The following is a 27,951-nucleotide window of genomic DNA, read 5'->3' on the forward strand; positions in this document are numbered from 1 at the left end:
GTGTGTGTGTCTGTGTGTGTGTCTGTATGTGTGTGTGTCAGTGTGTGTCAGTGTGTCTGTGTGTTAGTGTGTGTCAGTGTGTGTCAGTGTGTGTCAGTGTGTCAGTTTGTGTGTGTGTCAGTGTGTCAGTTTGTGTGTGTGTCAGTGTGTGTCAGTGTGTCTGTGTGTTAGTGTGTGTCAGTGTGTGTCAGTGTGTGTCAGTGTGTCAGTGTGTGTGTGTGTCAGTGTGTCAGTTTGTGTGTGTGTCGGTGTGTGTCAGTGTGTGTGTGTTAGTGTGTGTCAGTTTGTGTGTGTGTCAGTGTGTGTGTCAGTTTGTGTGTGTGTCAGTGTGTGTCAGTGTGTCAGTTTGTGTGTGTCGGTGAGTGTGTGTGTCGGTGTGTGTGTGCCAGTGTGTGTCAGTGTGTCAGTTTGTGTGTGTGCCAGTGTGTCAGTGTGTCAGTGTGTCTGTGTGTTAGTGTGTGTCAGTGTGTGTCAATGTGTCAGTTTGTGTGTGTCGGTGAGTGTGTGTGTCGGTGTGTGTGTGCCAGTGTGTCAGTTTGTGTGTGTGCCAGTGTGTCAGTGTGTCTGTGTGTTAGTGTGTGTCAGTGTGTGTCAGTGTGTCAGTTTGTGTGTGTCGGTGAGTGTGTGTGTCGGTGTGTGTGTGCCAGTGTGTGTCAGTGTGTCAGTTTGTGTGTGTGCCAGTGTGTCAGTGTGTCAGTTTGTGTGTGTGCCAGTGTGTCAGTGTGTCTGTGTGTTAGTGTGTGTCAGTGTGTCAGTGTGTCTGTGTGTGTGTGCCAGTGTGTCAGTGTGTCTGTGTGTTAGTGTGTGTGCCAGTGTGTCAGTGTGTCTGTGTGTTAGTGTGTGTGCCAGTGTGTCAGTGTGTCTGTGTGTGTGTGTGCCAGTGTGTTAGTGTGTCAGTGTGTCTGTGTGTGTGTGCCAGTGTGTGTCAGTGTGTCGGTTTGTGTGTGTGTGTGCCAGTGTGTGTCAGTGTGTCAGTTTGTGTGTGTGCCAGTGTGTCAGTGTGTCTGTGTGTGTGTGTGTGCCAGTGTGTTAGTGTGTGTCAGTGTGTGTCAGTGTGTCAGTTTGTCTGTGTGTGTGTGCCAGTGTGTCAGTGTGTCTGTGTGTGTGTGCCAGTGTGTCAGTGTGTCTGTGTGTTAGTGTGTACCAGTGTGTGTCAGTGTGTCTGTGTGTGTGTGCCAGTGTGTCAGTGTATCAGTGTGTTAGTATGTGTCAGTGTGTGTCAGTGTGTCAGTTTGTGTGTGTCGGTGAGTGTGTGTGTCGGTGTGTGTGTGCCGGTGTGTGTCAGTGTGTGTGTGTGTGCCAGTGTGTGTGTACCAGTGTGTACCAGTGTGTGTCAGTGTGTCTTTCATAGGTGCTCGCTAACAGCACTTGCCCCTACAGCCTGTTAAGGCTATACGGGGGATCTTTAATCTTTGTGTCAGTGTGGGGAGCGATAGTGTAGCGGTTAGCGCGCTGCGCTATGAACCTGGCAACCCAGGTTCGATTCCCGCTCACGGCCAACACCAGTGACGATTATCTGAACCGGTCCCGGGCCTCCCCTAGGTCGACTCAGCCTCAAATGAGTATCTGGTGCGGTGGATAAAAACATTGCCACTGGGGAGACAAAGGCGGTCGGGCGTGGTGCTGGCCACCCACCCCCTCGTGTACCGTTCCGGCCTTCATAGGTGCTCGCTAACAGCACTTGCCCCTACAGTCTGTTAAGGCTATACGGGGGGTTTTTGTTTTGTGTGTCTGTGCGTTGTGGGGAGCGGTAGTGTAGTGGTTAGCGCTCGCTGCGCTATGAACCTGGCGACCCGAGTTCCATTCCCGCTCACGGCCAACACCACAGTGACGATTATCTGAACCGCTCCTGGGCCTCCCCCTAGGTCGACTCAGCCTCAAACGAGTACCTGGTGCGCGTGTAGTGAACATCGCCACGGGGGAGACAAAGGCGGCCGGGTGTGGGCTGCTGGCCGGCCGCCCACCCCCCCCCCCCCTCGTGTGCCTTCATCAGTGCCACTCGCTCACAGCACTTTCCCCGACAGTCCGTCAGAGGCTCCACGGGGGACCTTTGTCTGAGTGTGTGAGTTATGTGCGCGCGTGCGCGTGTATTATTGCGCGTGTCACGCAGAGATATGAGCGAGTCCGGGTTACAGGGTGTGTGTATTCGTGTGTGTGTCTGTGTGTGTTCGTGTGTGTGTGTCTGTGTGTGTTCGTGTGTGTGTGTCTGTGTGTATTCGTGTGTGTGTGTCTGTGTGTATTCGTGTGTGTGTGTCTGTGTGTATTCGTGTGTGTGTGTCTGTGTGTGTCTGTGTGTATTCGTGTGAGTCTGTCTGTATTCATGTGTGTGTGTATTCGTGTGTGTGTGTCTGTGTGTGTCTGTGTGTATTTGTGTGTATGTGCGTCTGTGTGTATTCGTGTGTGTGTCTGTGTGTGTGTTCGTGTGTGTGTGTGTTCGTGTGTGTCTGTGTGTATTCGTGTGTGTCTGTGTCTCTGTGTATTTGTGTGTGTGTGTCTGTGTGTGTGTGCGTCTGTGTGTATTCGTGTGTGTGTGTGTCTGTGTGTGTCTGTGTGTGTGTGTATGCGCGCCTGTGTGTGTGTGCGTGCATGTGTGTAAGCCTCGCCACTTGGGGAGACAAAGGCGGCCGGGCGTGGTGCTGGCCACCCACCCCCTCGTGTGCTGTGCCGGCCTTCAAAGGTGCTGCTACTCGCTAACAGCACTTGCCCCAACAGTCTGTTAAAGGCTACACGGGTGATCTTTGTCTGTGGATCTTTAATCTGTGTCTGTCTTTGCATCTGTATGTGTGTCCGTGTGTGTGTATGTGTACATGTGTGTAAGCATGTTTGTATATTGTATGTGTAATGCATACTGTAACACTGTGTGTGTCAGTGTAACTGTGTGTGCTCATGACGGGATCCGGTTTAACAGCAAAGGTCTCACTCCGAATCAGTCGAGCGGCATTATCTTTTCATCGGTTGCGTAACGCTGTGTGGAAGCTACCTGGTCTGTCGCTCCGCACTAAGCTTCAGGTCTTCTCGGCCATGGTCATTCCCTCCCTTCTCTACGCCTGCGAAACGTGGACCCCCCTATTTAGGCTGGCCTGCCTAAGATCCATCCTGGGTTTAACCAGGCTGGATTTTATGAGGAGCTCACAAATCCTTGAAAGATCTGGACAAAGTCCCATCGGTGAGCTCCTCCGGCAGGCAAGGCTGCGTTGGCTGGGCCGTGTAGCCCGCATGCCCAGCCACCGCATGCCCAAACAGCTTTTGTTCGGCTGGATAGAGGGGGCTAAACGGGCGCGACACGGGCTAGAGAAGAGATGGAGTGATGTGGTACAGGAGGACGTGGAGCTGAGTGGACTTGCCTATGACTGGTACCAGCGGTGCCAAGATCGGCCTCTGTGTAGGAGGCTCGTGAAGGACGCTACTGGGCAGTTGGAGGCAGTCGCTCTCCAACAACAACGGAGGGCGGAGGAGCGACGCTCACAACAACGAGCGGAGCGCTGGGTGGCTAAAGCACAGCAAGTTGGCACAGTAGGGGGTACAAGTGGTGCATCAGCTACTCATCTCAGTCAGTCGACCCGTGGCACCTGGGTCTGCCCCGTGACCTCCTCACGTGGCCTCAAGGTGCACATAGCCTGGCATAAGCGTCGCGGTGACGTCATCGTCACTTAGTGGCGAATGGCGGTTGTTGTGGTGTAATATATACTGTGTGTGTGTCAGTGTAACACTGTGTGTGTAATACAGTGAGGGAAAAAAAGCATTTGATCCCCTGCTGATTTTGTACGTTTGCCCACTGACAAAGAAATGATCAATCTATAATTTTAATGGTATGTTTATTTGAACAGTGAGAGACAGAATAACAACAAAATAATCCAGAATAACGCATGTCAAAAATGTTATAAATTGATTTGCATTTTAATGAGGGAAATATGTATTTGATCCCTCTGCAAAACATGACTTAGTACTTGGTGGCAAAACCCTTGTTGGCAATCACAGAGGTCAGACGTTTCTGGTAGTTGGCCACCAGGTTTGTACACATCTCAGGAGGGATTTTGTCCCACCCCTCTTTGCAGATATTCTCCAAGTCATTAAGGTTTCGAGGCTGACGTTTGGCTACTCGAACCTTCAGCTCCCTCCACAGATTTTCTGTGGGATTAAGGTCTGGAGACTGACTAGGCCACTCCAGGACCTTAATGTGCTTCTTCTTGAGCCGCTCCTTTGTTGCCTTGGCCGTGTTTTGGGTCAGTCATGCTGGAATACACATCCACGACCCATTTTCAATGCCCTGGCTGAGGGAAGGAGGTTCTCACCCAAGATTTGACGGTACATGGCCCCGTCCATCGTCCGTTTGATGCGTTGAAGTTGTCCTGTCACCTTAGCAGAAAAACACCCCCAAGCATACGTTTCCACCTCCATGTTTGACGGTGGGGATGGTGTTCTTAGGGTCATAGGCACCATTCCTCCTCCTCCAAACACGGCGAGTTGAATTGATGCCAAAGAGCTCCATTTTGGTCTCATCTGACCACAACACTTTCATCCAGTTGTCCTCTGAATCATTCAGATGTTCATTGGCAAACTTCAGATGGGCATGTATATGTGCTTTCTTGAGCAAGGGGACCATGCGGGTGCTGCAGGATTTCAGTCCTTCACAGCGTAGTGTGTTACCAATTGTTTTCTTGGTGACTATGGGCCCAGCTGCCTTGAGATCATTGACAAGATCCTCCCGTGTAGTTCTGGGCTGATTCCCACCGTTTTCATGATCATTGCAACTCCACGAGGTGAGATCTTGCATGGAGCCCCAGGCCGAGGGAGATTGATAGTTCTTTTGTGTTTCTTCCATTTGCGAATAATCGCACCAACTGTTGTCACCTTCTCACCAAGCTGCTTGGCAATGGTCTTGTAGCCCATTCCAGCCTTGTGTAGGTCTACAATCTTGTCCCTGACATCCTTGGAGAGCTCTTTGGTCTTGGCCATGGTGGAGAGTTTGGAATCTGATTGATTGCTTCTGTGGACAGGTGTCTTTTATACAGGTAACAAGCTGAGATTAGGAGCACTCCCTTTAAGAGTGTGCTCCTAAACTCAGCTCGTTTCCTGTATAAAAGACACCTGAGAGCCAAAAATCTTTCTGATTGAGAGGGGGTCAAATACTTATTTCCCTCATTAAAATGCAAATCAAATTATAACATTTTTGACATGCGTTTCTCTGGATTTCTTTGTCAGTGGGCAAACGTACAAAATCAGCAGGGGATCAAATAATTGTTTTCCCTCACTGTATACTGTGTGTGTCAGTGTGACACTGTGTGTGTGTAATATATACTGTGTGTGTGTCAGTGTGACACTGTGTGTGTAATATATACTGTGTGTGTGTCAGTGTGTAATATATACTGTGTGTGTGTCAGTGTGACACTGTGTGTGTAATATATACTGTGTGTGTGTCAGTGTGGCACTGTGTGTGTAATATATACTGTGTGTCAGTGTGACACTGTGTGTGTGTAATATATGCTGTGTGTGTGTGTTAGTGTAACTCTGTGTGTGTGTGTAATATATACTGTGTGTGTGTAATATGCACTGTGTGTGTGTCAGTGTGACACTGTGTGTGTGTCAGTGTGACACTGTGTGTGTGTAATATATACTGTGTGTATTAGTGTGACACTGTGTGTGTGTAATATATACTGTGTGTGTGTCAGTGTGTAATATATACTGTGTGTGTGTCAGTGTGACACTGTGTGTGTAATATATACTGTGTGTGTCAGTGTGACACTGTGTGTGTGTGTAATATATACTGTGTGTATTAGTGTGACACTGTGTGTGTGTGTGTAATATATACTGTGTGTGTGTCAGTGTGTAATATATACTGTGTGTGTCAGTGTGACACTGTGTGCGTGTAATATATACTGTGTGTGTGTCAGTGTGACACTGTGTGTGTGTGTAATATATACTGTGTGTGTGTCAGTGTGACACTGTGTGTGTGTAATATATACTGTGTGTATTAGTGTGACACTGTGTGTGTGTAATATATACTGTGTGTGTCAGTGTGTAATATATACTGTGTGTGTGTCAGTGTGACACTGTGTGCGTGTAATATATACTGTGTGTGTGTATCAGTGTGACACTGTGTGTGTGTAATATATACTGTGTGTGTGTCAGTGTGTAATATATACTGTGTGTGTGTCAGTGTGACACTGTGTGTGTGTAATATATACTGTGTGTGTGTCAGTGTGACACTGTGTGTGTGTGTTCGTGTGCACCCTATAATTGGTGATGCTATCAGTTATCGGGGTTGCACGACACTCGGGGAAGGGAGTGAGCGAGTTCAACCCCCAATTAATCATCACGTGATTTCCTTCCACTGATGGATGGGGTGGGGGGGGAGAGAAGGCAATTAATTATTTAAATATTTCCACACACACACACCGCAGACCGGAACACGCAAAAAAAAACTCTCCACTCTGATTGCCTTCCCCTCTCTGATCCCGATGCCACGTATCGATCCGCCCACCGCTGCCGTCACCGCCGCCGTGGCCGGTCGCCGTGGCCGCGGCCGTCCTCGAGTCTCGCCCAGAACCCGGAAGGAACTTTTTCGACTGAAAATTTCCCGTGAACGCAGGGATTCATATTCCTTTCGTTCTTTCGGCGAAGTCGCGCGGACGGAAAAGAGAAGTGAAGTTTTAAAAAGAATGAAGTAAAACGGAATTGGCAAAATAAAGTGATGAATTGAAAATGATAAAAGCGGGATAAAAAACCCGCGGCGACGTTTCGACTCTAACGTGACTTTACCGAAAGAACCGGGAATACCGGAAGGAACTCTTCCGGACCTTCTTTTTTTCTTAGCTTTTAGGAAGTTTGCTGGGCCGTCAAACTGCCTTGAATGTTGTTGAAAACGAATTTCAAAGCACGATGACAAAGGTAGTGAACAGCCATGTACAGACGTCAAATCTACAAACGGAAATCAACAGCGGTCTCTCCGACGTGGCCTCCCGCGACATTTTTAAGCATTTCTGGAGCGTTATCTCCACTTGCGGATCTTCCTTGCGAACGGTGGGACAGCGCTGACGTCCAGAATAATGGACGCCTCCTCATTCGAGACCCGGGCCATCATTGCGGACCTCCTCCATCCCTCCCTCCCTTCCTCGTGGTGGAACTATCAACTCACTCGCTCAACAATTCACTCACCCACCCAGTCACCCGCTCACTCAGTCACCCACTTAGTCGCCCACTCACCCGCCCACTCAGTCACCCACTCACTCACCCAGTCACCCGCTCACCCGCTCACGAACTCACCCAGTCACCCACCCACCCACTCACTAACATCACTTACCCCTGCGGTCTGTTAAGGCTGTTCCGGGGATCTTTGTACGAGTGAGTGAGCGAGTGGATGAGGAGTGGAGGGAGTGGGTGGGCGAGCGCGTGAGTGAATGGGTGCGTGAGTGAATGGGTGAGTTGCCTGCCACTCTTCGTGCGTGCGTGCGTGTGATTCTGCACCACTCCAAGACACCCATTGCAATACTCTTTGGTTCTATTGGGTAAAGTCACATAGGTGAAAATAAAATAACAAAAAATCACGACGTTTCGGCCACAACACAAGCGGCCTTCATCAGGTGAACGGACGAGACTGTCTGGAGGACAGCGCTGGAGTGGAAGAAGCCACGCTTAGATCACGACCTTTAAGCTGTCCTCCAGACAGACTCGTCCCTTCACCTGATGAAGGCCGCTTGTGTTGTGGCTGAAACGTCGTGATTTTTTGTTATTTTATTTTCACCTACGTGACTTTACCCAATAGAACCAAAGAGTATGGATCCTAGCAGTCACGAAAGCTTCAAATCTAGAACCCATTGCAATATTGGTTGCGCGACAATTGCGGGCTGCTGCAACTGCTGCAACTGCCACAATGCTGGTGGCAAATGTCAGCAATGGCGTCGTTTAAACGAACATCACTTTTTTATGGCATTGTGAGCCCTCGCACTGCGGCGAGATGTTAACTACCTCGCCTGGTGTGCAGGAGGTCGTGGGTTTGATCCCGACCCTGACTCCTGCTGTATATTTGGAGTGTGCGTGTCTCTCCCACTCATCATCATCACGGTGGCTATGAGATGTTGACTACCTCGCCAGGTGTGCAGGAGGTCGTGAGTTTGATCCCGACCCTGACTCCTGCTGCTGTATATTTGGAGTTTGCGTGTCTCTCCCACTCGTCATCATCACGGTGGCTAGGAGATGTTGTCTACCTCGCCTGGTGTGCAGGAGGTCGTGAGTTTGATCCCGACCCTGACGCCTACTGCTGTATATTTGGAGTTTGCGTGTCTCTCCCACTCATCATCATCACGGTGGCTATGAGATGTTGACTACCTCGCCTGGTGTGCAGGAGGTCGTGAGTTTGATCCCGACCCTGACGCCTGCTGCTGCTGTATATTTGGAGTTTGCGTGTCTCTCTCCCCATGGTCGCGTGGATTTTTCACCGGCTCCTCCGGTTTTTCCCCTCCTGCTGTTGAGAGTAGTTCACTGCCGCTATAAATTTCCACGCGATACGCCACTTTGGCGAGCTATCATTTGTGATGGCCAGGCCACTTCTGAAAAAAAAAGAGATACAGAGCTCAGTAGACCTTACCTAGCAAAATAAAAATTAAGTTCATAAGCAGTTTCAATGAGGCTGTTTTAGAACAGGCACCCAACGATGGAGTTAATTGTGATGCGACGTCGTGGCCTCAATGATTGTGTCACCCTCGACGTCATAACGTGGATGAAGGAGGGAGCTGTGGAAGAAGGAGGGAGCTGTGGATGAATGAGGGAGCTGTGGATGAAGCAGGGAGCTGTGGATGAAGGAGAGAGCTGTGGATGGATGAGGGAGCTGTGGATGAAGGAGGGAGCTGTGGGTGAAGGAGAGAGCTCTGGATGAAGGAGGGAGCTGTGGATGAAGGAGGGAGCTGTGGGTGAAGGAGGGAGCTGTGGATGAAGGAGGGAGCTGTGGATGAAGGAGGGAACTGTGGGTGAAGGAGAGAGCTGTGGATGAAGGAGAGAGCTGTGGATGAATGAGAGACCTGTGGATGAATGAGGGAGCTGTGGGTGAAGGAGAGAGCTCTGGATGAAGGAGGGAGCTGTGGGTGAATGAGGGAGCTGTGGGTGAAGGAGGGAGCTGTGGATGAAGGAGGGAGCTGTGGATGAAGGAGGGAACTGTGGGTGAAGGAGAGAGCTGTGGGTGAAGGAGAGAGCTGTGGGTGAAGGAGGGAACTGTGGGTGAAGGAGAAAGCTGTGGATGAAGGAGAGAGCTGTGGATGAAGGAGGGAGCTGTGGGTGATGGAGAGAGCTGTGTGTGAAGGAGGGAGCTGTGTGTGAAGGAGAGAGCTGTGGATGAAGGAGGGAGCTGTGGGTGAAGGAGGGAGCTGTGGATGAAGGAGGGAGCTGTGGATGAAGGAGGGAGCTGTGGATGAAGGAGGGAGCTGTGGATGAAGGAGGGAGCTGTGGGTGAAGGAGGGAACTGTGGGTGAAGGAGAGAGCTGTGGATGAAGGAGAGAGCTGTGGATGAAGGAGGGAGCTGTGGATGAAGGAGGGAGCTGTGGGTGAAGGAGGGAGCTGTGAATGAAGGAGGGAGCTGTAAGTGAAAGAGAGAGCTGTGGCACTTTGCCAATCCACTGTTGGAGGAATACCCCCCTCACAATTAGGGTCAAATCATCCACAAACCTTGAGGCATCTCCCTATCTCAGCACTGCATCTCAGAGGCCAGTGGTGGAAATTCACCGCCAGCACCCCCCCCCCCCGTCTCCCCTCACCGTATAGCTTGTAACAGGCTGTTGGGGCAAGCGCTGTTAGCGAGCACCTATGAAGGCCGGCACGGCACACGGAGGGGGTGGGTGGCCAGCACCACGCCTGGCAGCATTTGTCTCCCCAGTGGCGAAGTTTACTACGCACCCCACCAGGTACTCGTTTGAGGCTGAGTCGAGCTAGGAGAGGCCCAGGACCGGTTCATTTAATCGTCACTGGCTGTTGGTGGCAGTTCGGGGGAATCAAACTCGGGCCGCCGGGTTCGTAGCGCAGCGTAGCGCTAACCGCTCCACCACCGCTCCCCGGAATACACACCGACACACAAACACGCGCACACTGAGATACAAAGGCAAAGATCCCCCGCCCTCCGTCTAGCCTTAACAGACTGTTGGGGCAAGTGCTGTTAGCACGCACACGCCGACGCTTATTTCAACTTCGGTGGGCAAGCGGGCACACTGCGTAATTGCCTCGTGCAAGTGAAGTCGTGCCATACACCACACATATATTTATATATACAGTGAGGGAAAAAAGTATTTGATCCCCTGCTGATTTTGTACGTTTGCCCACTGACAAAGAAATGATCAGTCTATAATTTTAATGGTAGGTTTATTTGAACAGTGAGAGACAGAATAACAACAACAAAAACATCAAAAAATGTTATAAAGTGATTTGCATTTTAATGAGATAAATAAGTATTTTACCCCTCTGCAAAAGATGACTTGGTACTTGGTGGCAAAACCCTTGTTGGAAATCACAGAGGTCAGACGTTTCTTGTAGTTGGCCACCAGGTTTGCACACATCTCAGGAGGGATTTTGTCCCACTCCTCTTTGCAGATCTTCTCCAAGTCATTAAGGTTTCGAGGCTGACGTTTGGCAACTCGAACCTTCAGCTCCCTCCACAGATTTTTGATGGGATTAAGGTCTGGAGACTGGCTAGGCCACTCCAGGACCTTAATTTGCTTCTTCTTGAGCCACTCCTTTGTTGCCTTGGCCGTGTGTTTTGGGTCATTGTCATGCTGGAATACCCATCCACGACCCATTTTCAATGCCCTGGCTGAGGGAAGGAGGTTCTCACCCAAGATTTGACGGCACATGGCCCTGTCCATCGTCCCTTTGATGTGGTGAAGTTGTCCTGTCCCCTTAGCAGAAAAACACCCCCAAAGCATAATGTTTCCACCTCCATGTTTGACGGTGGGGATGGTGTTCTTGGGGTCATAGGAGCATTCCTCCTCCTCCAAACACGGCGAGTTGAGTTGATGCCAAAGAGCTCCATTTTGGTCTCATCTGACCACAACACTTTCACCCAGTTGTCCTCTGAATCATTCAGATGTTCATTGGCAAACTTCAGACGGGCATGTATATGTGCTTTCTTGAGCAGGGGGACCTTGCGGGCACTGCAGGATTTCAGTCCTTCACGGCGTAGTGTGTTACCAATTGTTTTCTTGGTGACTATGGTCCCAGCTGCCTTGAGATCATTGACAATAGCCTCCCGTGTAGTTCTGGGCTGATTCCTCACCGTTCTCATGATCATTGCAACTCCACGAGGTGAGATCTTGCATGGAGCCCCAGGCCGAGGGAGATTGACAGTTCTTTTGTGTTTCTTCCATTTGCGAATAATCGCACCAACTGTTGTCACCTTCTCACCAAGCTGCTTTGGCAATGGTCTTGTAGCCCATTCCAGCCTTGTGTAGGTCTACAATCTTGTCCCTAACATCCTTAGAGAGCTCTTTGGTCTTGGCCATGGTGGAGAGTTTGAAATCTGATTGATTGATTGCTTCTGTGGATAGGTGTCTTTTATACAGGTAATAAGCTGAGATTAGGAGCACTCCCTTTAAGAGTGTGCTCCTAATCTCAGCTCGTTACCTGTATAAAAGACACCTGGGAGCCAGAAGTCTTTCTGATTGAGAGGGGTTCAAATTTTTATTTCCCTCATTAAAATGCAAATCAATTTATAACATTTTTGACATGCGTTTTTCTGGATTTTGTTGTTGTTATTCTGTCTCTCACTGTTCAAATAAACCTACCATTAAAAAATTCTAGACTGATCATTTCTTTGTCAGCGGGCAAACGTACAGAATCAGCAGGGGATCAAATACTTGTTTCCCTCCACTGTAAATGTATACTTATATATGAATGATAAACATTGTATTCCCGACTGTGGATCGTGGCCAAATTTGTGTGCTAGATGTCTACCGTCGTTGCGTTGTCAATGACGCGGAGTTGTCCACAGCCCCGACTGTGACCCAGTCGCCCGGACTGAACCCCAATTTACACGCTTGTGAGTGTGTGTGCGAGTGTGTGCGAGTGTGTGTGCGAGTGTGTGTGAGTGTGTGTGCGAGTGTGTGTGCGAGTGTGTGTGAGTGTGTGTGAGTGTGTGAGTGTGTTAATGAGTGCGTGTGTGTGTGTGAGTGTGTTAATGAGTGCGTGTGCGTGTGTGTGTTAATGAGTGAGTGTGTGAGTGTGTTAATGAGTGCGTGTGCGAATGTGTGTGAGTGTGTTAATGAGTGCGTATGTGCGTGTGTGAGTGTGTTAATAAGTGCGTGTGTGTGTGTTAATGAGTGCGTGTGTGAGTGTGTTAATGAGCGTGTGTGAGTGTGTTAATGAGCGTGTATGTGTGTGAGTATGTTAATGAGCGTGTGTGTGTTAATGAGCGTGTGCGTGTGAGTGTGTGGATGAGCGTGTGTGAGGTGTGAGTGTGTTAATGAGCGTGTGTGAGTGTGTGAGTGTGTTCATGAGTGCGTGTGTGTGTGTGTTAATGAGTGCGTGTGTGCGTGGGTGAGTGTGTTAATGAGCGTGTGTGCGTGTGTGAGTGTGTTCATGAGTGCGTGTGTGTTTTAATGAGCGTATGTGCGTGTGTGTGCGTGTGTTAATGAGTGCGTGTGTGAGTGTGTTAATGAGCGTGTGTGAGTGTTTTAATGAGTGCGTGTGTGTGAGTGTGTTAATGAGTGAGTGTGCGCGCGTGTGAGTGTGTTAATGAGTGAGTGTGTTAATGAGTGCGTGTGTGCGTGTGTTAATGAGTGCGTGTGCGCGTGTGTTAATGAGCTTGTGTGTGTGCGTGGGTGAGTCTGTTAATGAGCGTGTGTGAGTGTGTTAATGAGCGTGTGTGAGTGTGTTAATGAGCGTGTGTGTGAGAGTGTTAATGAGCGTGTGTGTGAATGTGTTAATGAGTGAGTGTGTTAATGAGTGAGTGTGTGCGTGTGTGAGTGTGTTAATGAGCGCGTGTGTGTGCGTGTGTGTTAATGAGCACGTGTGTGTGTGCGTGTGTGTTAATGAGCGTGTGTGTGTGTGAGTGTGTTAATGAGCGTGTGTGTGTGTTAATGAGCGTGTGTGTGTGTGAGTGTGTTAATGAGCGTGTGTGTGTGAGTGTTAATGAGCGTGTGTGTGTGAGTGTTAATGAGCGTGTGTGTGTGTTTTAATGAGCGTGTTTGTGAGTGTGTTAATGAGTGAGTGTGTTAATGAGTGAGTGTGCGCGTGTGTGAGTATGTTAATGAGCGTGTGTGTGTGAGTGTGTTAATGAGCGTGTGTGTGTGAGTGTGTTAATGAGCATGTGTGTGTGAGTGTGTTAATGAGCGTGTGTGTTTGAGTGTGTTAATGAGCGTGTGTGTGTGTGAGTGTGTTAATGAGCGTGTGTGTGTGAGTGTGTTAATGAGCGTGTGTGTGTGAGTGTGTTAATGAGCGTGTGTGTGTGAGTGTGTTAATGAGCATGTGTGTGTGAGTGTGTTAATGAGCGTGTGTGTGAGTGTGTTAATGAGCGTGTGTGTAAGTGTGTTAATGAGCGTGTGTGAGTGTGTTATTGAGCGTGTGTGTGTGTGTGTGAGTGTGTGTTAATGAGTGTGTGTGTGTGTGTGTTAATGAGCGTGTGTGAGTGTGTTAATGAGCGTGTGTGTGAGAGTGTTAATGAGCGTGTGTGTGAATGTGTTAATGAGTGAGTGTGTTAATGAGTGAGTGTGTGCGTGTGTGAGTGTGTTAATGAGCGCGTGTGTGTGCGTGTGTGTTAATGAGCGCGTGTGTGTGTGCGTGTGTGTTAATGAGCGTGTGTGTGTGTGAGTGTGTTAATGAGCGTGTGTGTGTGTTAATGAGCGTGTGTGTGTGTGAGTGTGTTAATGAGCGTGTGTGTGTGAGTGTTAATGAGCGTGTGTGTGTGAGTGTTAATGAGCGTGTGTGTGTGTTTTAATGAGCGTGTTTGTGAGTGTGTTAATGAGTGAGTGTGTTAATGAGTGAGTGTGCGCGTGTGTGAGTATGTTAATGAGCGTGTGTGTGTGAGTGTGTTAATGAGCGTGTGTGTGTGAGTGTGTTAATGAGCATGTGTGTTTGAGTGTGTTAATGAGCGTGTGTGTGTGTGAGTGTGTTAATGAGCGTGTGTGTGTGAGTGTGTTAATGAGCGTGTGTGTGTGAGTGTGTTAATGAGCGTGTGTGTGTGAGTGTGTTAATGAGCATGTGTGTGTGAGTGTGTTAATGAGCGTGTGTGTGTGTGAGTGTGTTAATGAGCGTGTGTGTAAGTGTGTTAATGAGCGTGTGTGTGTGAGTGTGTTATTGAGCGTGTGTGTGTGTGAGTGTGTGTTAATGAGTGTGTGTGTGTGAGTGTGTTAATGAGTGCGTGTGCGTTTTTTGGTGTGGTGGTGAGCGGTGGTCTAGCGGGGGATCAACCATGGCTTGCCGTTGTTCACGAGTTAACGCCGATGTTACCATGGCTGCTGTGCCAGGCTAGGTACACGCGCACGCACACACGCACACACACACCGATGTCAATGCATCGATCTGTCTCTCCCTCTCTTCCTCTCCCTTGTCTCAGGTTCCAAATGGATCAGGGAGTGATTGTGTTTCCAAAGATGGGTGACCGCCTGGATATAATTTGTCCTCGATTACCAGGAGCAGCAGCAGCAGCATCATCATCATCATCAGCAGCAGGGTCTAGAGCATCATTATCATCATCATCATCATCATCAAAAAAATCATTATCAGCAGCATCGTCATCAACAGCAGCAGGAGGATCGCAAATATCATCATCATCATTACAAAGATCATCGTCATCGTCGTCATCATCGTCATCGTCGTCATCATCATCATCAGACCACGACGCAGGACCTGGCCGTCGCTTAGCAGGGAACATGATGGACCTGAAGGAAGCGTCTCGCGTTGAGACGGACGGCGACGAGAAGGACGAGGTGGAGCAGACGAAGGTGGAAGAGGTGGGGGAGGAGGTTGGCGTGGAGGGGGAGAGGTACCGCCTGTACATGGTGGGGCGCGACGAGGCGCGGGAGTGCGACGCGCGGAGGGCTCGCAACGCGCTGCTCACGTGTGACCGGCCGGGCGTCGAGGTCAAGTACACCATCAAGTTCCAGGAGTACAGCCCCAGCGTGCTGGGACTCGAGTTCCGTTCGGGCCGAGACTACTACATCATCTGTGAGTAGCGCGCGCGTCTGTGCCTGCGTGTCTGTGCGTGCGGCCCGGGCTGGAGAAGAGGTGGAGTGACGTGGTTACAGGAGGACGCGGAGCTGAGCGGACTTGCCGATGACCGGTTACCAGCGGTGTCAAGGTCGGCCTCTGTGGAGGAGGCTCGTGAAGGACGCTGCTACTGGGCAGTTGGAGGCAGTCGCCCTCCAACAATAACGGAGGGCGGAGGAGCGACGCTCACAACAACGAGCGGAGCGCCGGGTGGCTAAAGCACAGCAGGTTGACACAGTAGGGGGGCACAGGTGGTGCATCAGCCAGTCGTCTCAGTCAGTCGATCCGCGGCACCTAGGTCTGCCCCGTGACTTCCTGCCAGCGGGCATTAGACACTTCACGTGGCCTCAAGGTGCACCTAGCCTGGCACAAGCGTCGTGGTGACGTCGGTTGTTGTTGTGTGTCTGTGTGTGTGCTGTGTGTAAGTGAGCGGTAGTGTGGCGGTTAGCACTACGCTGCGCTATAAACCCGGAGACCCGGGTTCGATTCCCGCTCACGGCCAACAGCAGTGACGATTATCTGAACCGGTCCCGAGCCTCCCCTAGGTCAACTCAGCCTCAAATGAGTACCTGGTGCGGTGTCTAAACATCGCCACTGGGGAGACAAAGGCGGTCGGGCGTTGTGCTGGCCACCAACCCCCTCGTGTACCGTCCCGGCCTTCATAGGTGCTGCTCGCTAACAGCACTTGCCCCTACAGTCTGTTAAGGCTACACGGGGGATCTTTTTGTCTTTGTGTGTATACTATATGTGGGTAGACTATGCGTGTTCTACGTGTGTTTATACTGTGTGTGTGTACTATGCGTGTCTATACTATGTGTTCTACGTGTGTTTATACTGTGTGTATGTGTACTACGTGTGGGTATACTATCGTCCTCACTCGATATGCAGGAGGTCGTGGGTTCGATCCGAACCTTGACGCCTGCCGTATATTTGGAGTTTGCATGTCTCTCTCTTTCTCCCCGTGTCTCTCTCTCTCGCTGTGCGTTGCGTGGATTTCTCTCCGTGCCCCCCCCCAATTTTCCGTCTACATTTAGAATGTCCATCACGCGCTTAGCGTATTTGATCGCCTCTATAAATTTCCACACAATGAGCTATCATTTGTGATGGTCAGCGTCGCTTCTGAAAAACAGCTACGTAGCTCACAGGGCCTTACTCCCTGCTACAATAATAATAATAAAAAGAGTTTAGTTTTTAGTTTTTCAGACCGGGGTGGTCCTGGACAGACGCCAGATATATTCTCTGCCCGTCTGCTAGCTAGCTAGCTACAGCAGCGGTGTCGGGAATTTCAACGGGACCCACATCTCCGCTTTGTTGACCTCGGTCAAGGGTTCGATCCCGACCCTGTCACCCGCTGTTTATTCGGAGTTTGTGGCGGTGCCTCTCTCCCCGTGGCCGCGTGGATTTCACTCCCGGCTCCCCCGGGTTTTCCCCCTCCTGCGGTTTAGGGTCATTTGGCCTTTCCGCTACGAATGTCCGCGCGGCGACGATAAGCCCGCTTTCGTTGTGCTGCCATCTGTGATGGACCCCCGGTCGCTCCTGGCAGAGAGCCTCTACGCAGCGACTCAGTGGAGCCCTTGCGCCTGGTAAAAATAAAATAAAAAGTAGTTTTTTTTTGTTTTTTTTCCCTCGCTCAGTAGCTCACAGCTCCGCAGCTCATCAGCTGAGGCCGTTGCTGGGCGTTTGGGTAGCAAGGGGCGACTCTCGACTTGGTCGATCCACAGATCAGCTTTGTTGCGTGGCGCTTGAAGGCCCCCATGGCACGGCTTTTTGTCGGACCGATAATTAGCCGCGATGAAGTTGATTTTTTTTGTTTGGGGCGGCAGGCCGGGCGGGGGGGTGTGGTGGGGTGTTTAGATCACTGTAAGTATAATAATTATAACAATTTCAAACGTCTTCTTTGGTTCTTTCGGTAAAGTCACGTAGAATGAGAATAAAATAATAAATTGATAAAATAAAATAACACAATAATATTCTCACGACGTTTCGGCCACAACACAAGCGGTGAAGGGACGAGACTGTCTCGTCCCTTCACCTGATGAAGGCCGCTTGTGTTGTGGTCGAAACGTCGTGAGAATATTATTGTGTTATTTTATTTTATCAATTTATTATTTTATTCTCATTCTACGTGACTTTACCGAAAGAACCAAAGAAGATGAATCATTGCAGCCACGAAAGCTTTAAATCGAAATTTAATTTCAAACGTGTAAGGCGTCCCCTTTCACGGTCGTTCTCAGGGTTCGCAGATGCATGGAAAGGTGGAAAATGGTTCAACCTCGAGCGAGAGAAGAAGGGGGGAGTCGTTTAAAGTAACTCAAGAAGGAGGAAAAGCCATTCTAAACGGAGACGCTTTTTTTTTTAGTCGAAAGTCCGCCGGCCTCGAAAGGGCAACGGGGTTCCAGGGTTTAGGGGCCACCGTCACCACCCCCCCTCCCCCCCCCCCCCCCAAGTGTGAGGCCGAGAGACCGTGGTGATGGTGAACAATGCACAGTCTGACGATCTTAATGATCTTGATTTAAAGCTTTCGTGACTGCAGGGATCCATATTCTTGGTTCTTTCGGTAAAGTCACCACCACGTAGAAGGGAACCGATAAAATAATAAAAATATAAAACAATAAAATTCTCGCGACGTTTCGACTGCAACACAAGCAGCAATCATCATCAGGTGTGAAAATCACAGCAAGAAAAATTGAAAAAAGTTGCGGTTTAAACAAAAAAAAATCCGCCACTTTTTTCAAAATTTCTTGCTGTGGTTTTCACACCTGATGATGATTGCTTGTGTTGCAGTCGAAACGTCGTGAGAATTGTATTCTGTTATATTTTTATTATTTTATTGTTTTCCTTCTACGTGGTGACTTTACCGAAAGAACCACGAATATGAATCTTAATGATCCCGATGGAACCTTTCGTGGCTGAAGGAGGCCATGAATGTCTGGGAGGAGCAAGTCCACGCAAGGCCTTCAATGCCAGCAAGAGAATCTTAAAATTAATCCCCCGGGGGGGGGAGGGGGGGAAGTGAGGTATGGACAGGGAGCCAGTTTTGGTTGATGTGACAAACCTCACGAATTGTCTGCGTCGTGTGGCGGCGGCGGCCGGTTTAACGACACAGTAATTTATATTTGCGTGGTCTAACCGCCAAAAAAAAGCAAACCTCAATTGTGCCTTGAAGTTTCGATTTAAAGCTTTCGTGACTGCAAGGATTCATCTTCTTTGGTTCATTCTTCGTGACTTTACCGAAAGAACCAAAGAAGATGTGCCTTGAAGGTCAGCCTTCTGTCCGTGGGAACCCCGAGGTTCCGTTCCTGACTTAAGAACGGGTTCCGTTCCCAACTTACGAAGGGGTTCTGTTTCTGACTTATGAATGGGTTCTGTACCAACTTGCAAACAGGTTCCATTTCCAACTTACGGACGGGTTCCATTCCTGACTTACAAACAGGTTCCATTTCCAACTTACGGACGGGTTCCATTCCTGACTTACAAACAGGTTCCATTCCTGACTTACAAACAGGTTCCATTTCCAACTTATGGACAGGTTCCATTCCCGACTTACGGACGGGTTCCATTCCCGACTTATGATCCCGTTCCTTTCCTGGGACCCGTTCGAATCACGAACGGGTCCCAGGAACGGATCTAAATGCCCGTAACGGGGCGAGTGCTACGAAATGCTTTACGGTTCAACCAAAATAGAGGCAGCAAAATTGTTCAACTCACAAATAAGAAGCCGCATTGTATATTTGCACGTAACGCTGTAAAACTAAAAATTACTGTCCAGTTCCGTGGGGGAGGGGGGGGGGGGTGCTTCGGTTCGCGAGTGCAAATCCTACGCCCGTAAGTCGGATGGATAAAACAGAAATAAAAATAACTTTCTGAAAGCTCGTTCGTAAGTGCAGACGTTCGTAAATCGGGCATGTGTATGTCTGGGACCGCCTCTTAATTTATCTTATTTCTTTATTTATATAACGGCGCCTTATTCCACGGCGGTCGGTGGTTGTGTGGCTGTGGTGACGGTTCGGGGGCTGGGCGAGAGAGCGGTTAAGGAGGGATTGGACTAGGCCTCGACCGATGACGATTATCTAAACCCTGTCCTGGGCCTCCCCTAGGTCGACTCAGCCTCAAATGAGTACCTGGTGCGGTGGATAAACATCGCCACTTCATAAGTGCTCGCCAACAGCACTTGCCCCTACAGTCTGTTACAGGATATTCGGGGGAATCTGTGTATGTGTGTGTGTGTGTCCCATGTTATTTTAATTTTTATATTCAGAGATGACAGTTGCAATTTAAAAACATCAAACTTTGATTCGTCCGCAAAATTGCTTTTTCTCCGCGTGCTTGCGTCTGTGTCTGCCGTGTCTGGATAGACTGTGAGTGCTGTGTGTGTGTACTGTGTGTCTGCTGTGTGTGTATAGCGCGTGCCTAATTTGTGTGTCTGCTGTGTATGCTGTGTGTGTATGAGACGATTATCTGAACCAGTGTTGGGCCTCCCCTAGGTTGACTCAGCATCAAATGAGCACCTGGGTGCGGTGTGTAGTAAACATCGCCACTGGGGAGACAAAGGCGGCCGGGCGTGGCGCTGGCCACCCCCCGACCCCCTCGTGTGCCACAGTGCCGGCCTTCATAGGCGCTGCTCACTCGCTAACAGCACTTGCCCCTGCAGTCTATTACAAGGCTACACGGGGGATCTTTGTCTTTGTTGCGTGTGTTTCGTGGGGGAGCGGTGGGAGCAGTGGTTAGCGCACCGCGCTACGCACCCGGCCACCCGAGTTGGACTCCCAGCTCATGGCGACGAATATCTGAACCGGTCCTGGGGTCCTCGCCCCCCAAATGAGTACCTGGTTGTCTAAACATCAACACTGGGGAGACAAAGGCGGCCCTGCGTGTGTACGGCCACATCACTCCGGCCTCCACAGGTGCTCGCTAACGGCGCTTGCCCCAACAGTCCGTGTATGTGGCCAGCACCATGCCCGGCCGCCTTTGTCTCCCCAGTGGCGACGTTTACTACACAGCACCAGGTACTCATTTGAGGCTGAGTCGACTTAGGGGAGGCCCAGGACCGGTTCAGATATTCGCCACTGATGATGGACCGTGAGCAGGAAATTACCTTTGCGACACACACACAGCACACACATAGTACACACATAGTATATACACACACATAGTACACACATAGTACACACATAGTATATACACACACATAGTACACACATAGTATATACACACATAGTACACACACAGCACACACATAGTACACACATAGTATATACACAGCACACACATAGTACACACATAGTATATACACACATAGTACATACATAGTACACACATAGTACACACACAGCACACACATAGTACACACATAGTATATACACACATAGTACACACACAGCACACACATAGTACACACATAGTACACACACAGCACACACATAGTACACACACAGCAGACACACACACATAGTACACACATAGTATATACACACAGTACACACACAGCAGACATACATGCATAGTATATACACATAGTACACACACAGCAGACACACACACATAGTACACACAGTACACACATAGTATATACACACAGTACACACACAGCAGACATACACGCATAGTACACACATAGTACACACAAAATATGATAATAGGTTTTTCCTCTTTTATCTGTCAACAAAACAGCTGTGTTGAGATGTTAAAACAACGAAACTGAAACCTCATACAAGGAATCACGTCACTGCATTAACCACAATGCTTGTGGTCAGGATGCAAACAAAAACACGCACTCTGATCATATTTGCATTTTTCTATGTGTCTTTCGGTAAAGCCACGTAGATAGAAAAATAATTAAAAATATCACGACGTTTCAATCGTCTTCAGGTGAGAGACAGAGAGAAAGAGCTGCTGAGACAAGGTCTTATATAGGCCTGAGACGGGTGCATCAAGTTAGGTGGGTGGAGCTAGACAGGGTCCAATCACAGAGGCTGGGGCAGCGGCCTTGGTATTGTCAAAGACCCATAGACTGTGTATCCCTGCAGTCACGAAAGCTTTAAGTCAAAATATGACGCATTGTCCTTGACACTGATTGGTCCACACCAGAGACGGCTTTCTTTTGAGCCTCGTCTCAAGCGGCGTTAGACCAGAGGACGCCTTTTGGCGTTGTCACCACAAGTATTGTGGTTCATGCAGACATCATTCCTTGTGGAAGGTTTCAGTTTGGTGTTTTAACATCTTAACACAACTGTTTTGTGGCCAGAAAAAAGGGGGAAAGCTTTTATCATATTTTGGTACTGGCAATGGAGATCCCATGATACACACAGTATATATACACACAAACAGCACACACATCGTACACACACAGCACACACATAGTTTACACACAGCAGACAAACACAGAGCACACACACATCAGACACACACACACAGCCAGACACAGCCATAATCACAGCAGACACACACACACCCCACACATCACACACACACACCCCACACATCACACACACAGCCAGACACAGCCATAATCACAGCAGACACACATACACCCCACACATCACACACACAGTACACACACACATCAGACACACACATATATCAGACAGACACACAGCCAGACAGCCACACACACACACAGCAGACACACAAACAGTACACACACACACCTCACACACACACACAGCCATACAGCTACACACACACATCAGACACATACATATCAGACACACACACATATTACACACACAACCCATACATCAGACACACACAGCAGATACACACACAGCAGAAACACACACACACAGCCAGACACAGCCTCATACACACAGCAGCAGACACCCACACATCACACACATCAGATATATATACACACACACATCAGATATACACACACATCAAATGTACACACACATCAAATGTACACCTCACACATCAGACACACACACACATCAGACACACACCCCACACTTCAGACACACACCCCCACACACAGCTAGACACGGCCACACACCCACGGCCACACACAGACACACGACCACACACAGACACACGACCACACACAGACACACGACCACACACAGACACACGACCACACACAGACAGACACGGCCACACACGGACACACGGCCACACACGGACACACGGCCACACACGGCCACACACACACACACACGGCCACACACACACACGGCCACACACACACACGGCCACACACACACGGCCACACACACACACGGCCACACACACGGTCACACATACACACGGACACACACAGACACACACACACACGGCCACACACACACGGCCACACACACACGGCCACACACACACACGCACGCCTCCACACACCATGACTGCCCCTCTATTCCCATGTAATCTCATCATTAGGCCCCTAATTAAAGATAGGTTTGGGATAGGGTCAATCGTGAGAGGGCTTGACACGGAGGCGAGGGGATCGTGGGGGAGGGGACGGAGGAGAGACAAAGGCGGCTGGGGACAGGGAAAATGGAACAAATGAGATGATCGATTAACGTGCACCTCCATGAGACGTGGCCTATCCACTGCTGGACGAAGCCTCTCGACCGAACTGGACATCGCTTGCGGACATCATCACGGGTCGCGATGAAAAATAGTTTACTCGCTCTGTCATGATACAACAACAACAACAACCGCCGCCGTTCACCGCTAAGTTGGGGGTGACGTCACAACGGCGCCCGTGCCAGGCTAGGTGCGCTTTGAGGCCACGCCGCGCACACGTGAAAAATAACAAAGGTAAAGATCCCCCCTCCGTCCCCGTACAGCCTCTAACAGACTGTCGGGGCAAGTGCTGTTAGCGAGCGGCACCTGTGAAGGCCGGCACGGTGGCACACGAGGGGGTGGGTGGCCAGCGTCACGCCCGGGGCCGCCTTTGTCTCCCCCAGCGGCGACGTTTACGAACTCATTTGAGGCCGAGTCGACCTACGGGAGGCCCGCAAGCACCGCTTCAAATACCCGCCAGTCCCGTTTGATCGCGAGCTGGACTCGAACTCGTCATCGCCGGGTCCGTAGCGCCACTGGGGGAGACAAAGGCGGCCGGGCGTGGTGCTGGCTACCCACCCCCTCGTGTACCGTTACCGGCCTTCACAGGTGCTGCTCGCTAACAGCACTTGCCCCAGCAGTCTGTTACAGGCTACACGGGGGATCTTTGTCTTTGTGTGGGGAGCGGTGGTGCAGCGGTTAGCGCTACGCCCTGCGCTGTGAGCCCGGCGACCCGAGTTCGATTCCCGTTCACGGCCAGCAGCGCCGGCGACGAATATCGGAACCCGTGCTGGGCCCTCCCTTGGGTCTGCTCAGCCTGAAATGAGTACCTGTGGCGCGGTGTGCGGTAAACGTCGCCGCCGGGGGAGACAAAGGCGGCCGGGCGTGGTGCCGGCCACCCACCCCCCCTCGTGTCAGAATCAGAATCAGAAAGGGTTTAATTCGCCATGAAAGTTCACACCGACACGGAATTTACTTTGGCAGGATGGTGCATACATTCAACATATAGGACTCTAAAATCTTAAATAAGTTTTAAACAAGTCTTACTGTAATAATAAGGGTTAAACATCTAACTAACACCGCCGTGCCGGCCTTCACAGGCGCTGCACTTGTGGTGATATCTCTCGTCTTTTTGTTGATTATATCACTCGTCTTTTTGTTGATTATATCTCTCGTCTTTTTGTTGATGATATCTCTCGTCTTTTTGTTGATGATATCTCGTCTTTTTGTTGATGATATCTCGTCTTTTTGTTGATGATATCTCTTGTCTTTTTGTTGATGATACCTCTCGTCTTTTTGTTGATGATATCTCGTCTTTTTGTTGATGATACCTCTCGTCTTTTTGTTGATGATACATCTCGTCTTTTTGTTGGTGATACCTCTCGTCTTTTTGTTGATGATACCTCTCGTCTTTTTGTTGATGATACCTCTCGTCTTTTTGTTGATGATATCTCTCGTCTTTTTGTTGATGATACTTCTCGTCTTTTTGTTGATGATATCTCGTCATTTTGTTGATGATATCTCTCGTATTTTTGTTGATGATACCTCTCGTCTTTTTGTTGATGATATCTCGTCTTTTTGTTGATGATATCTCTCGTCTTTTTGTTGATGATATCTCGTCTTTTGTTGGTGATACATCTCGTCTTTTTGTTGATGATACCTCTCGTCTTTTTGTTGATGATATCTCTCGTCTTTTTGTTGATGATATCTCGTCTTTTTGTTGATGATATCTCGTCTTTTTGTTGATGATATCTCGCCTTTTTGTTGATGGTACCTCTCGTCTTTTTGTTGATGATATCTCGTCTTTTTGTTGATGATATATCTCGTCTTTTTGTTGATGATACCTCTCGTCTTTTTGTTGATGATATCTCGTCTTTTGTTGATGATATCTCGTCTTTTTGTTGATGATACCTCTCGTCTTTTTGTTGATGATATCTCGTCTTTTTGTTGATGATATCTCGTCTTTTTGTTGATGATATCTCGTCTTTTTGTTGATGATATTTCTTGTCTTTTTGTTGATGATACCTCTTGTCTTTTTGTTGATGATACCTCTCGTCTTTTTGTTGATGATATCTCTCGTCTTTTTGTTGATGATACTTCTCGTCTTTTTGTTGATGATATCTTGTCTTTTTGTTGATGATATCTCTCGTCTTTTTGTTGATGATACCTCTCGTCTTTTTGTTGATGATATCTCGTCTTTTTGTTGATGATATCTCTCGTCTTTTTGTTGATGATATCTCGTCTTTTGTTGGTGATACATCTCGTCTTTTTGTTGATGATACCTCTCGTCTTTTGTTGATGATACCTCTCGTCTTTTTGTTGATGATACATCTTGTCTTTTTGTTGATGATATCTCTCGTCTTTTTGTTGATGATATCTCTTGTCTTTTTGTTTGTGATACCTCTCGTCTTTTTGTTGATGATATCTCGTCTTTTTGTTGATGATATCTCGTCTTTTTGTTGATGATATCTCTTGTCTTTTTGTTGATGATACCTCTTGTCTTTTTGTTGATGATACCTCTCGTCTTTTTGTTGATGATATCTCTCGTCTTTTTGTTGATGATACTTCTCGTCTTTTTGTTGATGATATCTGGTCTTTTTGTTGATGATATCTCTCGTATTTTTGTTGATGATACCTCTCGTCTTTTTGTTGATAATATCTCGTCTTTTTGTTGATGATATCTCTCGTCTTTTTGTTGATGATATCTCGTCTTTTGTTGGTGATACATCTCGTCTTTTTGTTGATGATACCTCTCGTCTTTTTGTTGATGATATATCTCGTCTTTTTGTTGATGATATCTCGTCTTTTTGTTGATGATATCTCGTCTTTTTGTTGATGATACCTCTCGTCTTTTTGTTGATGATACCTCTCGTCTTTTTGTTGATGATATATCTTGTCTTTTTGTTGATGATATATCTCGTCTTTTTGTTGATGATACTTCTCGTCTTTTTGTTGATGATATCTCGTCTTTTGTTGATGATATCTCGTCTTTTTGTTGATGATACCTCTCGTCTTTTTGTTGGTGATATCTCGTCTTTTTGTTAATGATATCTCTCGTCTTTTTGTTGATGATATCTCGTCTTTTTGTTGATGATATCTGTCGTCTTTTTGTTGATGATATCTGTCGTCTTTTTGTTGATGATACCTCTCGTCTTTTTGTTGATGATACCTCTCGTCTTTTTGTTTATGCTATCTCGTCTTTTTGTTGGTGATATCTCGTCTTTTTGTTGATGATACCTCTCGTCTTTTTGTTGAACGGAGAGTGGTGGTGCAGCGGTTTGGCGAGTTTGACTCGCCGCGGCCGCGGCTCACGTCAGTGGCGAGGCCCTTTGCCGTCAGCGCCGCGGGGGCTGTACCCTCGCTCTGCCTTTGTGTGGCCGGCTTGGTGCTATCCCACTGGAGGGGCGGTACTGACGTCAAGGTCACCGGCGATTTATCTGCCGGTGTCTCCCCGTGTCTCCCGGTGTCTCAGAGAGTCTCCCGGTGTCTCAGAGAGTCTCCCGGTGTCTCCCGGTGTCTCCCGGTGTCTCTCAGTGTCTCCCAGTGTCTCCGAATGTCTCCCGGTGACTCCCGGTGTCTCCCCATGTCTCCCCGTGTTCAGGGTGTTTCCCCGTGTATCCCCGTGTCTCCTCGTGTCTCCCCGTGTCTCCCCGTGTCTCTCAGTGTCTCCCCGTGTCTCCCCGTGTCTCCCGGTGTCTCCCGGTGTCTCCCCGTGTCTCTCAGTGTCTCCTCGTGTCTCCCCGTCTCTCTCAGTGTCTCCCCGTGTCTCCTCGTGTCTCCCCATGTCTCTCAGTGTCTCCCCGTGTCTCCCCGCGTCCCCCGGTGTCTCCTGGTGTCTCCTCGTGTCTCCCCGTATTCACGGTGTCTCCCCGTGTCTCCCAGTGTCTCCCAGTGTCTCCGAGTGTCTCCCCATGTCTCCCCGTGTTTTCCCAGTGTCTTCCCGGTGTCTCCCCATGTCTCCCAGTGTCTCCCTGTGTCTCCTCGTGTCTCCCCATGTCTCTCAGTGTCTCCCTGTGTCTCTCAGTGTCTCCCCGTGTCTCTCAGTGCCTCCCCGTGTCTCCCCGCGTCTCCCGGTGTCTCCTGGTGTCTCCTCGTGTCTCCCCGTGTTCACGGTGTCTCCCCGTGTCTCCCAGTGTCTCCCAGTATCTCCCGTGTCTCCGAGTGTCTCCCCGTGTCTCCCCTTGTTTTTCCGTGTCTCCCAGTGTCTCCCCGTGTCTCCCTGTGTCTCCCAGTGTCTCCCAGTGTCTCCCAGTGTCTCCGAGTGTCTCCCCGTGTCTCCCCGTGTTTTTTCGTTGTCTTCCCGGTGTCTCCCCGTGTCTCCCAGCATCTCCCGGCGTCTCCCCGTGTCTCCCCGTGTCTCCCAGTGTCTCCCCGTGTCTCCCAGTGTCTCCCAGTGTCTCCCCGTGTATCCGAGTGTCTCCCCGTGTCTGCCCGTGTCTCCCAGCATCTCCCGGCGTCTCCCCGTGTCTCCCCGTGTCTCCCAGTGTCTCCCCGTGTCTCCCAGTGTCTCCCAGTGTCTCCCCGTGTATCCGAGTGTCTCCCCGTGTCTCCCAGCATCTCCCGGCGTCTCCCCGTGTCTCCCCGTGTATCCGAGTGTCTCCCCGTGTCTCCCAGTGTCTCCCCGTGTCTCCGATTGTCTCCCCGTGTCTCCCCGTGTCTCCCAGCATCTCCCGGCGTCTCCCCGTGTCTCCCCGTGTATGGAACCCGTCGCTCTAAATCATCGCCGTCGTGAGTTTCTGCGAGGGTTCGTGTGTTAGAGGTCGTGTCCATTGTATTTCCACCCCGGATGACCTTGCACCTGGCGAATCTGTCATCGGCGTCAGTGTGTGTGGCACAGTGACACACACACACAATACAAAGGTGCCCTGGCTAGCCTCTTAACAGGACGTTGGGGGGGCAAGTGCTGTGTAGACGTAGCCACTGGGGAGACAAAGGCGTCCGGGTGTGGTGCTGGCTACACACCCTTTCTTGTGTGCCACAGTGCCGGCAGCCTGCATAGGTGCTGCTACTCGCTAGCAGCACTCGCCCCAACGGGGGATCTTTGGTCTTTGCCTTAACGCACAAAAGACAAAGATCGCCTGAACTCACGCACACATTCACACTCTAACACACACATTCACACTCTAACACACACATTCACACTCTAACACACACACATTCACACTCTAACACACACATTCACACTCTAACACACACATTCACACTCTAACACACAAATTTACACTCTAATACACACACATTCACACTCTAACACACACATTCACACTCTAACAC

The 27,951-nt window shown here is 49.5% G+C and overlaps 1 protein-coding gene across 1 annotated transcript in view; it reads left to right on the forward strand.

Annotated features, from left to right (window-relative positions):
* Window positions 1-27,951, forward strand: part of LOC116956337 (ephrin-B2-like) — a 159,312-nt gene that overhangs the window by 31,981 nt on the left and 99,380 nt on the right. Inside the window, exon 4 of the mRNA XM_076054120.1 lies at window positions 14,528-15,138. Coding sequence (XP_075910235.1) covers window positions 14,528-15,138 — 611 coding nt within the window. The remainder of the gene's footprint in view (window positions 1-14,527; window positions 15,139-27,951) is intronic.

The sequence above is a fragment of the Petromyzon marinus genome, chromosome 64 (assembly GCF_048934315.1).
Source record: "Petromyzon marinus isolate PM22_M1 ecotype Great Lakes invasive population chromosome 64, UKy_Petmar_22M1.pri1.0, whole genome shotgun sequence".
Taxonomy (NCBI): Eukaryota; Metazoa; Chordata; class Hyperoartia; order Petromyzontiformes; family Petromyzontidae; genus Petromyzon; species Petromyzon marinus.